This window comes from Bombina bombina, chromosome 6 (genome assembly GCF_027579735.1).
Source record: "Bombina bombina isolate aBomBom1 chromosome 6, aBomBom1.pri, whole genome shotgun sequence".
NCBI lineage: Eukaryota > Metazoa > Chordata > Amphibia > Anura > Bombinatoridae > Bombina > Bombina bombina.
In genome coordinates this window covers 750104422-750120583 of record NC_069504.1, presented here as the reverse complement: position 1 = coordinate 750120583, position 16162 = coordinate 750104422, and the positions used below count along the sequence as shown (strand labels likewise).

Genomic DNA, 16162 nt, shown 5'->3' with positions numbered 1-16162 from the left:
AATAGATTTCCCATAGGCAAAAATGTGGTATCATCAGGCAATACTCCCTTCACATCCCTCAGACAAACACTGCACTTAGATAGTAACTGGGCTTTAATATGCTTAGAAGCGACTTTCACTGAAGAAATCAAGCACATCATGCTTCACCACCTTCTAAGGAGGCAAAGTTTTTAAAAATGAGGTATGAGTGATGTGGGACGTGTATTTATAGGCATTTGAGGTTTGGGAAACATCGCCCCCTCCTGGTAGGAATGTATATCCCATCAGTAACTAGCTTGTGGACTCTTGCCACCTATATGAAAGAAAGGTGAATGTCCTTGCATGGCCTAGTCAGAGCCCAGACTTAAAGGGCCAGTCAACCCCAAAATTTTCAGAACTGTATTAGATAATGTATATAACGTTTTATACAGCAAACTTAAGCCCAATATTCCTGTAAAAAGAATTACTAGTTATCCTCCGGCCGTTTTGAAATGGTCGCCTGACCACTTCTTCTCTGACATCATCTAACCTTACATTTCAGCTACCACTTCTCACCCACTTCTCAATCGAGTCAAATATGCGCAATTCCGTTTTTCACGCATGCGCAATGTGCCATTTTTGACTAAGGGGGCTTTTTAAACTAGGAACAAAAAATACAGCTCAGTAGCATAGCGGTTCCTATATGCGGTGGACCAGTGTGCATTTAGTTCATCATTTTGTTACTAGTCTATTTACAGGAATATTGGGCTTTAGTTTGCTGTATAAAATGTTATATACATTATCTAATACAGTTCTGAAAATTTTTGGGTTGACTGGCCCTTTAAACCCCATTGAATATATGTGGCATGACTTGAAGATTGCAGTCCACAAACTGGAATGTAATGGAACTGGAGCAGTTATGGAAAGAAGAGTGGGCAAATATTGCAGTCTAGGGAGCTTATTTAGCTGTAACAGATCATGTCCTCCTGACATCGCTGAATACTGACAACATATGCTGTCTGCATTTAACATTGCACAAGCAGTTCTGCTGAACTGCTTGTGCAATGCCGCCCCCTTCACATCAACCGCTAGCAGCGGGTGTCAATCAACCCGATCATATTCGATCGGGGGGATTGCTATCTGCCGCCTCAGAGGTGGCGGACAAGTTTAGGAGCAGCGGTCTTAAGAAGGCTCACATGGAAACAGGGGTATACGGCCCCATTCGGGCCGTGATAAATCGTCACCTAGATGTGCAAAGTTAGTAGAGATATATTCCAACAGACTAAAGGCTGTAATTAAAGCAAAAGATGGTTTAACAAAATACTAACACAAGGGGGTGATCTTTTTTCCAACTCAATGATTCTGTTTTTGAATTGTCTTTATTTTTGCCTGACATGTTGGTGTTATATCTTTCACTTGGATGTTATAAGTTGCACTGAGTAATTACAACTGGATAAACAAAAATAGTGTCTGCCTTTATTTCAGGCTGCAGAGCAACAAAATTTGATTATTTTAAAGGGGGTGATTCTTTTCAATACCCACTGTATTTGAGCCCTTATACATTTCATGTGCAATATTTGTTGTTATTATGAGTGTAACTATACTTTGTAATGTATTTTTTATGTGTTTTGCGGCACTTTTTGGTTTCACAAAACAGTTAACCAGATCTCTGAAGTCACGGTAATCATTCTAGCGTAAATCGAGATTGCGTTCAATCGATTGCATTTACTTTCAACTTTTATGAGTGATAAGCCCGACAACCGCAAACACCTGCAATAAACCCCTTATCGCTCCGGAGCAAATGTTTGTGCTCCACTCGTAATCTGGCCCAATGTCTTTAGAACTTGGGTATTTGCATCTGATCAGAGGTCTTTCTAGTGCATGTAACTGATTAAGGATTAGATTACGAGTGGCACTCTAACTGTTGCGCACAAGCGAAAAGGCGTTTGCTGTGGCTCTTACAAGTTGAAAGGAAACGCATTCGCTTGAGCGCAATTGAATTAAACGAGCATCGGGATAGTGCGACTTCAGAGCTCTGGTAAATTCCTAATGCTCGGCTATAAAGTCAGGGGAAAAAATAATAAAAAATATATATTTTTTTACAAGTACAGTTACAATCATTATAACATTGCCTGCTAAAAATTATTTTGAAAAAATATTGGACGAAAAAGTTATAAGGGCTCACAGATATGAGATCTCAGGTGTTAGAAAAAATAGAACTGCAAAGAGCTTTAATTTAAAGATACATACATATACATGTCTAAATAAAGCTGCAAGGAATGTTTGTCTTCAATCCAGCGAGTGCGGTCTTTATATTTTTTCTACTATATTGTTTTGCCAGCAAACTGCTCACTGACTGTTTAATGGTTGTGAGAGTGCAGATCCCTTCTATACATTTTATATAAATATTTTTATATACATTTATATGTGTGTGCATATGTATTTAGATGTGTATTTATGTATTTACAGATATATATATATACACATAAAACATATATATATATATATATATATATATATATATATATATATATATATATATATATATATATATATATATATATATATATAAGTGCATTGGAGCCCTTTGCAGTCAAGTAGCTAAAAACATATTTCTGCAATATGCATGTTTAATAAAGTGTTTAACTATGTATTTACTGTAAATATTTCACATTCCAATGTGCTTCAGATAAGGGAATATGTTTATATAATATATATGTTTTTTGGTAAAATATATATCTATACATATATATATATTATTTCATGTTGGGCTAGCAGACTTGGTTAAATGCGATCAGGTTTGCGCGTGTATGGGTGTTAAATTCCCCCCACTTTTTGCGACTTTCTGCACACGTTTGGGTTAGCGATTGTGCGAAAACCTTTTAATTTGAACTTTTAATATGCAGGTTACAAGACATGCGCAAAAAGTCCCATTCTATTGAATTTAACACGCTAGCAGGAGCGCCAAGTACCACTCCACTCATATATAGTAATGGAGTTTGTGGGAAAATGCATCAGATGAGACATATGTGTATACGGACAGGTGGCTTTTTAATGTATTTATATTATACTAGTTGATAAGCCTGCCCAGAGGGCAGTCTAATTATTTTTTAAACTACAGATGTAGAAACAACCTATTTTGTAACTCTTCTTTTATATAAATATTTAAGCTACAGGTGTAGCAATACTATAATTATAATGGACTACTGTCTTAAATATATCAAAAATATTTTCTGTATAATAAACTACAGATATAGCCACACTCTATTTGGACAAAGTACTGTCCTAAATAAATACAAAATTTATTTTCTAACCTAGCACCCCCTTAAATTAACCCAAATTACTTAACTAATAAACTCTAAAGTTACCAAAAAAAAAACTAAGTTTACAAAAGATAAAAAAGGCTAACATTACAGAAAATAAAAAATAAAATTACCAAATTTAACAAAATTAAACCTAATTCCTATGAAAATAAAAAGCCCCCCCCAGAAATAAAAACACCCCCTACTCTAAAAATAAACTACCAGTAGCCCTTAAAATGGCTTTTTGCAGGGCATTGCCTCAAGATAATTAGCTCTTTTACTAAAAAAAAACACAAAGTCCCACCTAACAGTAAACACCCCCCACCCCCTAAAATAAAAGAAGCTAACACTAAAAAACCTAAACTACCCATTACCCTGAAAAGGGCATTTGTTTGGGCATTGCCCTTTAAAGGTCATTTAGCTCTTTTACTGCCCATCCCTAATCTAAATAAAACAACCCCCCCCCAAAAAAAACCTTAAAAAAAACCTAAGTCCAACCACCAGGTTGCTACTCAGCAGAAAAGGTTCTGTTCCAGGCGGTGGTCTTCTTCCAAGCACGACCTCTTCTTCTTCCAGGAACATCCTGCGCGGAGACGAGCTGAAGACCGATGACCGCGGAGCTGAAGTCCGGCGACCCTGGAACTGAAGACCGGTGACCCTGGAACTGAAGACCATGGAGCGTGGAGGCTCCTCTTTGTATGATCTCCGCCGTACACTGATTAGTGAATTCAAGGTACGCAATTAAAGATGGCGTCCCTTGAATTCCTATTGGCTGATTTGATTTTTCCAATTCAAATCAACCAATAGAATTAGAGCTACTCAAATCCTATTGGCTGTTCAAATCATCCAATAGGATGAGAGCAAGTGAAATTCTATTGGCTATACAAATCAGCCAATAGAATTTCACTTGCTCTCATCCTATTGGTGGATTTGAACAGCCAATAGGATTTGAGTAGCTCTAATCCTATTGGTTAATTTGAATTGGAAGAATCAAATCAGCCAATAGGAATTCAAGGGATGCCATTTTTAATCGTGTACCTTGAATTCACTATTCAGTGTACGGCAGAGATCGTACGAAGAGGATCCTCTACGTTCCATGGCTCCGCAGTCGCCGGTCTTCAGTTCCAGGGTCGCCGGTCTTCAGCTCTGCGGTCATCGGTCTTCAGTCTTCAGCTCAGTGCAGGATGTTCCTAGAAGAAGAAGAGGTCACGCATGGAAGAAGACTTCACCTGGAACAGGACCGCCTCCGCCGGACTTCAGGAACGGTGAGTAGCAACCTGGGGGTTAGACTTAGTTTTTTTTTTTGGGGGGGGTTGTTTTATTTAGATTAGGGATGGGCCGTAAAAGAGCTAGATGCCCTTTTAAGGGCAATGCCCAAACAAATTCCCTTTTCAGGGCAATGGGTAGTTTAGGTTTTTTAGTGTAAGGTTCTTTTATATTGGGGGGTGGGGGGTGTTTACTGTTAGGTGGGACATTGTGGGGGGTGTTTACTGTTAGGTGGGACTTTGTATATTTTTTGTAAAAGAGCGGATTATCTTGGGGCAATGCCCTGCAAAAAGCCCTTTTAAGGGCTACTGGTAGTTTATTCTTAGAGTAGGGGGTGTTTTTGGGGGGTCTTTTTATTTTCATAGGGATTAGGTTTAATTTTGTTAAATTTGGTAATTTGATTTTGTATTTTCTGTAATGTTAGCCTTTTTTTATTTTTTGTAAATTTTATTGCGATGTGGGGTTTTTGCGGTTTAAGAGTTAATAGGGAAAAAAAGTTTATTGCGATGTAGAGGTTTTGCGGTTTAGGGGTTAATAGGGAAATTAGGTATATAGCAATGTGGGGGGGGGGTTGCTGTTTAGGAGTTAATACTTTGTGTAGGATTTTTTTTGTTATATTTCGTGCGGGCGTTTTTTTGTTTTTTTTAAATACTTGATGCGGGCGTTTCTTTTTTGGTTTTTAATACTTGATGCAGGCGGTTAGTTGTTTTTTTTAAATACTTTAATGTGGACAATTAGTTGTTGCTTTTGTAATGCTCTGTTTGCTGCCATTTTCGGAATTTACCTGGATGCAGCTTTGCTGCATCCAGATGAATTATTTTGTCCTCGCGCTGCCAACATTCCATTGAGGATGCGTGCGCATTTGCCAACGGCAACGGACATTACAAACGCAATTATAGTATAGATATATATAGGTACACTAGGATCACTATTTAAACATGTTAAAACTATTCTTGCATTAAAAACCTTTACGTTAAAGCTGTTTATTTTGATTTTGAAGCTGTAAACAAATCTAACTTTTCTTGCTATATATTATGTCAGACATGCTCTGACTGGTGCAGCGGATGCATGTGTTTTATATATAAACTAGTACTAAAGCCCGTGTACACGGGCCATTTTTTGCAGTACAGCGGTCCCACCCCTTGCTCTCTCCCCCCTCTCTTTTGCTCTCTCTCCCCGCTCTCTTTTGCGCTCTCTCCCCCTCTCCTTTGCTCTCTCTCTCCCCTCTTTGGCTCTCTGCCCCTTTCTTTTGCTCTCTCTGCCCCCTCTTTTATTCTCTCCCCCCTTTTTGGCTCTCTCTCCCCCTCTTTGGCTCACTCCCCCCCCCCTCTTTGGCTCTCTCCCCCCCCCCCCCCCGCCTCTTTGGCTCTCTCTCCTCTTTTGCTCTCTCCTCCTTGGCTCTCTTTGCTCTCCCCTCTTTGGCTCTCTCCCCTCTTTGGCTCTCTCCCCTCTTTGGCTCTCTCCCCTCTTATGCTCTCTCCTCTTTGGCTCTCTTTCCTCTTTTGCTCTCTCTCTTCCCCCTCTTTGGCTCTCTCTCCCCCCCTTTGGCTCTCTCCCCCCCTCTATTTGGCTCTCTCCCCCCGCTTTGGCCCTTCTACACCCCTCTCTTGCTCCCTCTCTGGCTCTGTCTTTCAAACCCTTTGCCTCTCTGACCACGCCCCATCGTGGCACCCTGCCCAACCACGCTCCATCATGGAGAAACCCGCCCGGCCACGCCCCTCACCACACCCGGCCACGCACCTCACCACACCCGGTCATGCCCCCATCGCAACGCTCCCGTCGGCCATGCCCCCTGACACTCCGCTTCAGCCTCGCTCTGTGCTGAGTGCTGAGTGTCAGGATCCAAACGGCCAGGTATGTTTGTCACGTGCAGTCTCTACTGCGCATGACTGCATCTGACAAACATACTTGGCCATTTATTATATAGGATTAGTCTTGTTATCCAGCCTCTAGCCCCTGACCAATCTATTCTTTCTTTGTGTTATAGTACAGAAGTGCCTCTACAGCCGGCAATAAGAAAGGGTATTATGTTGCTAGCTTCTGAACCTGACACTAATAACAGTAAGACAAATATATACATATATGTTATAAGTATATATATATATCCACACACCAATAGGAGATATGTGATTAAACATTCCATCACGTGTACTACTACACATGTAGTCTACCTCCTCTTTTGCCCATGCTCGTGCTTCTATGTGGGTAAAACCACAGGCACGTTACGTGAACGAATGGCAAACCACAGGCATGCAATAAGATCTGCACTGAAACAAGGGGAATCGGAACAACCAGTAGCACGTCACTGTGCTAAACAAGGTCACTCAGTTTCTTCGATACGGTACATCCTTATTGATCATATTCCCCCATTGGACCGGGGAGGAGACAGGAGCAAGATACTGCTCAAACGCGAAGCTCAGTGGATTTACAAACTGGGAACCATCCATCCAGGTGGACTAAACACTACCCCAGATTTTAAAAATCTGGTTTGACCCTACAAGGCAGTGCTACGTACCTGGGGTATAACCCAGGGTCATTGTGGCTACGTGTAGCTTCCAGCCACATTGCTCAAATGAGGTTTGTTGGCTGGTTGCTTACGACACACCCTAATGGGGGTAATTGCCCTCAACGGGGTAGTGGAAAACTGGGCCCTGAGGTATAATTACCTACCCATGCACCTTAAACCTTGGAGGAGGAAGCCATCAAATTACCTCTAAAGTCGAGGGTGTAACAGGATGGACAATCTTTATGTGTCTATACTTGGCTATCTTTAATAGACCAAGTTGCATTTTATCTGCAATTATGATTAAGATGAATGTATAATTGATACAATGTCCATACTTATACATCACCCCGTAGAGCTTTACAAGTGATTGCAGATAGATACACATATATTCCTTTCCATAGAAGCTAGCTAATCTCCTAGACATTTTATTGTCAAACTGGGAGCAGATCGTTAGCGGGCTTTGTAGTATATAACTATAAAAGTAGTATATAGTTGTCTGGATACACATATACAATATTTTTGTGAAGTGACCTAATTTATTTTCTTACACAATTAGTCCCAACAAGGGGAGATTGTAGACACACAATCAGGAAAAGTGCCAAATTTACTTTAAAAGTTATTCATAAGTTATTTAAAAGTCACTTAACATTACATCATTTGATAACAAGTACAGCAAAAAAAAAAACAATTTTTGTTTATGCATTAATCCTTGTATATATCCTTGCACACATATAATGTTATTTTTAAATAACACTTCATTGTGATTAAGTATGATTATCACGTTGTGTCACAATATGAGTTGTCAGTGTGCTGCACGTTGTAACAGATCATAGTATGGTGACACAATCAATGCCTGTTTATTATCACCATGCCTACAGTAACTATGGTGATTTGTGTACACAATAGCACTAGAATAGCTGATCGTTAATAGCACTTTGGCCACTTAACGTAATATTCGAAATAATTTTTTAAGTAGTCCTTAGTTTGTGTCACTTTTTGTTCAATACACACTTAGTTGATTAAGTAGATGTGGAATTGTAATATCTATACTTTAATACCATGTAGCCGCGATACCGGAAGTGAGATCATAGCACTTCCGGTAGGCTTTAGCACAGTGGAACGCAAGATGCGTTCCACACTCGATGTTTGGCGCACTTTGGAGCAACACCTGTTTGGTGAGTGGTTTGTTAAAGCACTATAAATTGTTTGAGTTTGGCTTGTTGTTTTATGCTGATGAAGGGGTTGTGAACCCCGAAAACGTTACAATAAAGTAAATCGTGGAAGACCTGAGAGTGCATCTACTTTTGTTCATACATGCTATTTATATTTGCACCCAGGCTGTTGTCTCTTGGTGGGCTGACCTGGAAACTGCTTGGATATATATATACATATATATATATAAACAAATTTATTTCATGATAGTGAGAGACTACGAGCTATCACGTGCGATTAAAGTACAGTGTTACAGGAGGAACCAATACATGCCACATAACAGAGCTTTAATCCCTCCCACTTTCCCATGATTCTTTAGGTATACATATGACCAAGAGAAAGGAGAAAATAAGAAAGTAGGAAAGGAAAAGCAGGGGAAGAAACTGGCAATGCTGTCAATTGTTATGGAAAAACAAGGGCGGGTCTTGTGAATTCTTACCATCATGATAGAAATTAATTTATCAGATAAGCATACATTTTATTTTATAAGATGGTGAGAGTCCATGAGCCATCACATGTGGGATCCTATACTCAAGCTTTGAAGTCCACAAGACCAACATTAAATAGGGAGAGAAAAGTAGTTAAGGCAGGTAGAAGTACTAAACAGGCACTGCGGCCTGTAGAGCTTTGCTTTAGAAGAGGCAAATGCGTTGAAATTGTAGCATTTGTTAAAAGTTTGTAAAGAAGACCAAGTAGAAGCCTTGCAAATCTGTTTATAGCTTCATTTCTAAAACGCCCAAGAGGTGGTGACTACTCTTGTAGAATGATCAGTAATTAGTTCTGGGGAAAACTTCCCCTCTTCTAGGTACACTTTGTGAATCAAAGCTTTAAGCCAAGCTGCCAAGGTGATTCCAGTGCCTTTCTGTCCCTTGCAGGGACCTAAGAAATGGATGAAAAGGGAGCAGGAATGCATTTCAAGCCCTTTCATACATCCATGCTAGGAATTAATCTCTCTTAATAGGAAATGATACACAAAATATTTATTTCATGATTCAGAAAGAGAATACAATTTTAAACAACATTCCAATTTTCTTCTATTATCTATTTAGCTTCATTTTTTAAATATCCTTTGTTGAAGAAATAGCAATGCACATGGGTGAGACAATTACACGAGGCATCTATGTGCAGCCACCAATCAGCAGCTACTGAGCCTATTTAGATATGCTTTTCAACTAAGGATACCAACTAGATTACGAGATTTTGTCGGTAAGGCTTGCGGTGCTAACAAGCATTTTTTTCTCACCGCTCACTTAAGACAACGCTGGTATTACAGGTTTTTACAAACCCGGCATTAGCCACATAAAAGTGAGCGTAGAGCAAAATTTAGCTCCACATCTCACCTCAATACCAGCGGTGAGCTGGAAAAACCTGATCGTGCACAATTTCCCCATAGGAATCAATGGGGCAGAATCGGCTGAAAAAACACCTGCAAAAAAGCAGCATTCAGCTCCTAACGCAGCCCCATTGATTCCTATGGGAAAAGAACATTTATGTCTACACCTAACACCCTAACATGAACCTTGAGTCTAAACACCCCTAATCTTACACTTATTAACCCCTAATCTGCCGCTCCAGACATCGCCGCCACCTACATTATATTTATTAACCCCCAATCTGCCGCTCCGGACACCGCCTCCACCTACTTGAATCCCTAATCTGCTGCCCCTAACATCACCGCCACCTACATTATATTTATTAACCCCTAATCTGCCCCCCCCCAATGTCGCCGCAACCTAACTACACTTATTAACCCCTAATCGGGCTCCCCCAACGTCGCTGCCACTATAATATAGTTATTAACCAGTAAACCTAAGTCTAACCCTAACCCTAACACCCCCCTAACTTAAATATAATTTAAATAAATCTAAATAAAATAACTAAATAAATTGTTCCTATTTAAAACTAAATACTTACCTATAAAATAAACCCTAAGCTAGCTACAATATAACCAATAGTTACATTGTAGCCATCTTAGGGTTTATTTTTATTTTACAGGCGACTTTGTATTTATTTTAACTAGGTAGAATAGTTACTAAATAGTTATTAACTATTTAATAACTACCTAGCTAAAATAAATACAAAATTACCTGTAAAATAAACCCTAACCTAAGTTACAATTACACCTAACACTACACTATAATTAAATTAATTACCTAAACTAACTTAAATTAATTACAATTAAATTGAATAAACTAAAGTACGAAAAAAACACTAAATTACAGAAAATAATTACAAGAATTTTAAACTAATTACACCAAATCTAATCCCCCTAATAAAATAAAAAATCCCTACCCTATACTAAATTACAAATAGCCCTTAAAAGGGCCTTTTGCGGGGCATTGCCCCAAAGTAATCAGCTCTTTTACCTGTAAAAAAAATATAATACCCCCCAATATTAATACCCACCACCCACACACCCAACCCTACTCTAAAACCCACCCAATCCCCCGTTAATAAAACCTAACACTAACCCCTTTAAGATCACCCTACCTTGAGACGTCTTCACCCAACCGGGCACAAGTGATCCTCCAGACGGCCAGAAGTCTTCATCCGATACAGGCAGAAGAGGACCTCCAGACGGGCAGAAGTCTTCATCCAGGTGGCATCTTCTATCTTCATCCATCCGGAGCAGAGCAGGTCCATCTTCAAGCCAGCCGACGTGGAGCATCCTCTTCCAACAACATCCAACTGAAGAATGAAGGTACCTTTAAGTGACATCATCCAAGATGGCTTCCCTTGAATTCCGATTGGCTGATAGAATTCTATCAGCCAATCAGAATTAAGGTAGAAAAAATCCTATTGGCTGATCCACAGCCAATAGAATGCAAGCTCAATCCTATTGGCTGATTGGATCAGCCAATAGGATTTTTTCTACCTTAATACCGATTGGCTGATAGAATTCTATCAGCCAAACTTGGCCGCGAGTCTGCAGGGGGCAATGCTGGTGCAATGCTGAATACGGAGAGCGTATTGCTCTCCGCATTCAGCGATGTCTTGCGGACCTGATCCGCACTGTCGGATCAAGTCCGCAAGACATTTGATAAATAGGGGCCTTTGTCTATATCGTGCTAGGTGGACAGACAGTCAGTGACAATTAATATTCTTAAAATTATATTAGTAGTAGCAGCTTGCAGAACAAAGAACTGTCTTCTCTGACTTCTCCTGGAGTCACTGTGACTGTCTCCATTTACGTACATGGCAGACTAAAAATTTTAAAATATAACATTTTATTGAGATTGTGTGAAGAGGTGGCAACCCTATATCTAAAGCATAGATGTTTTGTTTTTTCCCTTTTTTTGTCTAATTATGCAATTTTCAATTTTAACTAACTTAACTGCACTTCATGTTTTTTTTTTTTACTTTTTCATTCATTTTTTAATTTATCAATTTATTTATTCAATGTTTTCATGCTTGTTCAATTCAATTTGATAGACACACAGCTATTTTCATATCACACTTTTCTTGTATCTTTAGTAATGTAGGTGTTAATACATTACATAAGGTACAAGAAAAGTTATATGAAACGTTAATGCTTAAACAGACACAAAACCGCTCTTTTAAAATATCAAACAAGGCTGGACATTAACTATATTAAAAACGGCAAACATTTTTTATTTATGTTTTAAGACATCTTTGTAATAATTTTTTGAGTTATATGCACGTCTCTCACTAATTGTGCTAGTTAGGTCACTATAGAAAACACCTCTGAAATGATGAAGTCAGCAAATTTCAAGATGTCTCCTGCGATGATGGATAGCATTATTATTGTGGAGAATGGAAGCAGCCATCTGTAAGATAGTCTGTGTCAATGCAATAGACAGGAGTGTGAGGGACACAGCCAGTAAAGGGTGTCTGAGATCAGAAAAGAGCAGAGTGAGAGACTGGTTCGGCCATTACCAATGACCAAGTCAGTGCAGAGTAAGAGGTGTTCAGCCTTATATCATGGATGAGCCAGTGTGATAGAAAGGAATAACGGAGGAGAAGCTTCTTAGGGTGCTAGGCTATTGCATGGGGGTGCAGAGCCACATCATGGGCTCCACAGATGAAGTAGATCCATAAGGCACAGAGCATGAAGCAACAAATAGTATTGCTTTTGGTACTGAGGATGTAAAATAGTGGACAGGTTTATACAGGTCCATCCAAGTCGACTTGCTCTGTATTAAATGCTTAAGGATAACTTGGAGTCAATGGGGCCGAATTATCAAGTCCCGAATGGAGCTTGATGCCCCTGTTTCCACGCGAGCCTTCGGGCTCGCCGGAAACAGTTATGAAGCAGCGGTCTAAAGACCACTGCTCTGAGGCTGTGGAAATCAATCCGCCCGATCGTATACGATCTGGCTGATTGACACCCCCTGCTAGCAGCTGATTGGCTGCGAATCTGCAGGGGGCGGCATTGCACAAGCAGTTCACAAGAACTGCTTGTGCAATGATAAATACAGACAGCGTATGCTGTCGGCATTTATCAATGTGCAGCGGACATGATACGATGTAGTGTATCATGTCCATCCACACTGTAATAAATCGGCCCCAATGAGTCAGACAAACAGTCCTGAACCTGGATTGGCAAGGATCTTTATCTGCATACATTTTTTGGCATCTGGCAGTTTTCTGTCATATGACTGGCTTGCCAGTGGAATGGCTCAGCCTGGCTTTTCCAATCTGTTATTTATTTATTTTTTCTTTTAACTCTGAGAGATCACACAAGGTAAAAAGTGCCTTTATGCATGAGGAAGAATACAGAATATCCTTTAACCCTTTCCTGTCCGGGTTAAAGTGTCTACATCGGAACAACTGTTTTCCGATCTAAACAATTTGAAATCTCACGATTGTGCACGTGATCATGAGATTTCAATGATGGGATTGTGTTAAGGGTGCGTTCCTATGATGCTAGGTATGCCCCACAGACTGTGATCCCATCAGGGAAGCGTCAGTGGCTTCAGGAAAGCCAAGCCATTAGGACGTTGTATTCCGTCCATCGGCGCTAAAGCCCAGAAAAATTCTGACGGAATACAACGCCGTAACGGCATTAAAGAGTTAAGCCATGTACAAATGTAGCGATTATTTATCCCCCAAATCAATAAGAGCTTTATTAGAAACACAAACTACAACACTCCTTGTGCAAATGATTTAGGATAAATCCATGCATATAATTAAGATTTTTGCAACATTTACTGTGTTTATCAGTCCCATATCTTGCATCATCCTTTTCTCTTTGATCTTAAGGCAGTCAAATTATTTAAAGCATGGCTGTTCGGTAAGTGCCTATTTCTTTCATTTATCTTAGTATGCTATTGTTGTGAATAGTCCACAACTGCAGTACATGGTATGCAATACCACTGAAAATGCAACACAGCACTATATGCTCCATGATTAAGGCACTCCTAACTAGATCTTTGCAGTAATTCTGCGCTCACCTCCATAATATTAGGTGTTTTAAGAAAAAATCTTTAAAAAGAAAGTGATTTTTATGCAATACAAATACTGAAGTAAGACTCTTTGGTGAATTTACTCAGTGTTTATTCTGCATTTATATATTTTTTTCCATTTTTTAATTATTAAATATCACATGTAGTACCTTAAACGAGGATCAACTCAAACAACATCAATTCAAAATGTTAAGATGCATTGGTGGGAAAAAAAAATATAGCATTTTCAGCTGATGTCCAATGCTTGATATGAACACTTACATCAAGAATAAGCGCCCTTCATAAAAATTGTAATTAAGTTTGCTATATCTCAGTTAGTTTGTGAAAACGTGTACGGAAACAGTCTAACTGCTTATTGATCGGTTATGAATGTAGCAGCACAAATTTGTGTTCTCATAAACATTAACCCTTGAATTAGTCAAAATCAGAAATGCCTATGGATGGGTGAAATACTTGATCAACTCTCAAGCTTCATCAGCTTCAAAGTTAACTAGCCTTCAGATGCCACCTACCAATATATTTATCTGTAACATTTCTATTTTATTCTTTCTTGTCTTTCAGACAAGCCTAAAATCTTAAAATTTGAAGCCCTGTCCAGTATACCTTCAAAAAAAGGGGATGACCTTACTTTGGTTTGTGAAGCAAAAGGGATCCCATCTCCTACCTTCAGCTGGAAGACACCCACATCAGAATTCAAGCTCTCAGCAGACCACCGTAGCATAAAGGTCAAAAACATTGGACAGAAGCATATTGGAAGTTACATCTGTGAAGCTCAGAATCAATATGGAGTAGACACCAAAATGCTGAATATCACTATAGCAGGTATGGGTTTATGGATAAAGCTAATTATGTGTCTCTGACATGGACTAAGTAAAATATGTCTCCTTATATTTTTTTTCTGATCAGGAGTTAGTCTTTTATTTCTAAATAGGATCATGATTAAGTGAGGAATATATATATATATATATATATATATATATATATATATATATATATATATATATATATATATTAGTTTTGACAATCTGGATCAGTTTTATATTTTTAAGATGGCACATATGGGTCAGTTAGTTTCACTTTTGTAAGCTTTGATGATCTAGGACAGTTTTCTCTTTTTTTAAGCTTTGCCTATCTGGGTCAGTTTTACTTATTATTTGCACCATGGATATGGATCTGTTCACTCTTTTTAACGTTTCAGATATTTGTCAATTTAACTTATTTTCAGTTTCATTTTAGCTTTAGCCTAGTGCCAATATCCATGTTAGCCTTACGGTTCTTAAGTGGGTCTAGATTTATGATACTCTAAAATCAACTTTGTAAACGTCAGTTTTTTCTCAGGATTTTAATAAAGTCCGGCTGAAGACGGAGTTGTTTTTTTTGTCTCCAAAGTCTCAATTCAATGACTATCATTAAACACATCTCAAGCATCTTACTTATTTAGAATCAATATCTCTTTTCTTGAACTTCTTTTTAAACTGGAGTCAGTCTCTATGGTTTCTAAATAATTTTCATGATGTTGAGTAATATTTTATATTCTCTTAAGTTAATAAAATGATTCTTCCTTGATGTTCACTTTCATATTTCTTTTTTATTCTTGTCTTTCAGACAAGCCTAAAATATTAAAAATTAAAGTCCAGGCTGAATTGCCTTTGAAAAAAGGGGCTGCTGTTTCTCTGACCTGTGAGGCAGATGGTTTCCCGCCTCCCACCATCAGCTGGGAGACCCCAAAATCCAAAGTACAGAACTCTCAGAACATTGTGATCCAGAGTGTGGATAAAACTCACATGGGAAATTATACATGCAAAGCTCATAACGAATATGGAGTGGATACAAGGATACAAAACATTACAATACAAGGTAAATTTTTGTAGGTACAATGGAATTAGTATCTAAGGTCATCCATTTACATCCATTTGGAATTTTATTGATGTATGGACATTCTTTATCACTCCAGTTGTTCTTTTACATTAGTTTTGCATTCCTTAATGCATTTTAAAGGGATATAATACTCATATGCTAAATCACTTGAAAGAGATGCAGAATCAGAATAACAGTAAAAAGATGACATGAAGATATCACCTGAGCCTCTCTAGGTAAAAAAGGAAGATATTTTACCTCAAAATGTCTTCAGCTCACAAGAGTAAGCGCTCTGTGAACAGTTAGAGTTGTTGGGGGAAAAAAACACAATAGCCAATCAGCATCAGCAGTGCTGAGGTCCTTGCATTGCTTTGCTGTGATCTCATGAGATTTCACAGTAAACTTCCTTAAACTGAATAGGAAAATAAAATGAATGTGCCTGCACATGCCAGATGCACACTCCCTTGCAAGTTCTGGGACTAAAGTCCTTAACCAAGGGAAGTGAATACTTTGGAAATTTTGAGGTAAATATCTTCCTTTTTTCATACAGTTGTTCAGAGAAAAACAAGATGTCTCCTGCTATGATAGATAACTGTTTCGAGAATGGGGTGAGCACGGTCTGTGAGGGTGCTGTG

At 38.8% G+C, this 16162-nt stretch overlaps 1 protein-coding gene across 1 annotated transcript in view; it reads left to right on the top strand.

Annotated features, from left to right (window-relative positions):
* The window catches only part of LOC128663611 (intercellular adhesion molecule 5), a 429039-nt gene that overhangs the window by 358457 nt on the left and 54420 nt on the right, over nt 1-16162 (top strand). Inside the window, exons 5-6 of the mRNA XM_053718016.1 lie at nt 14232-14492; nt 15276-15527. Coding sequence (XP_053573991.1) covers nt 14232-14492; nt 15276-15527 — 513 coding nt within the window. The remainder of the gene's footprint in view (nt 1-14231; nt 14493-15275; nt 15528-16162) is intronic.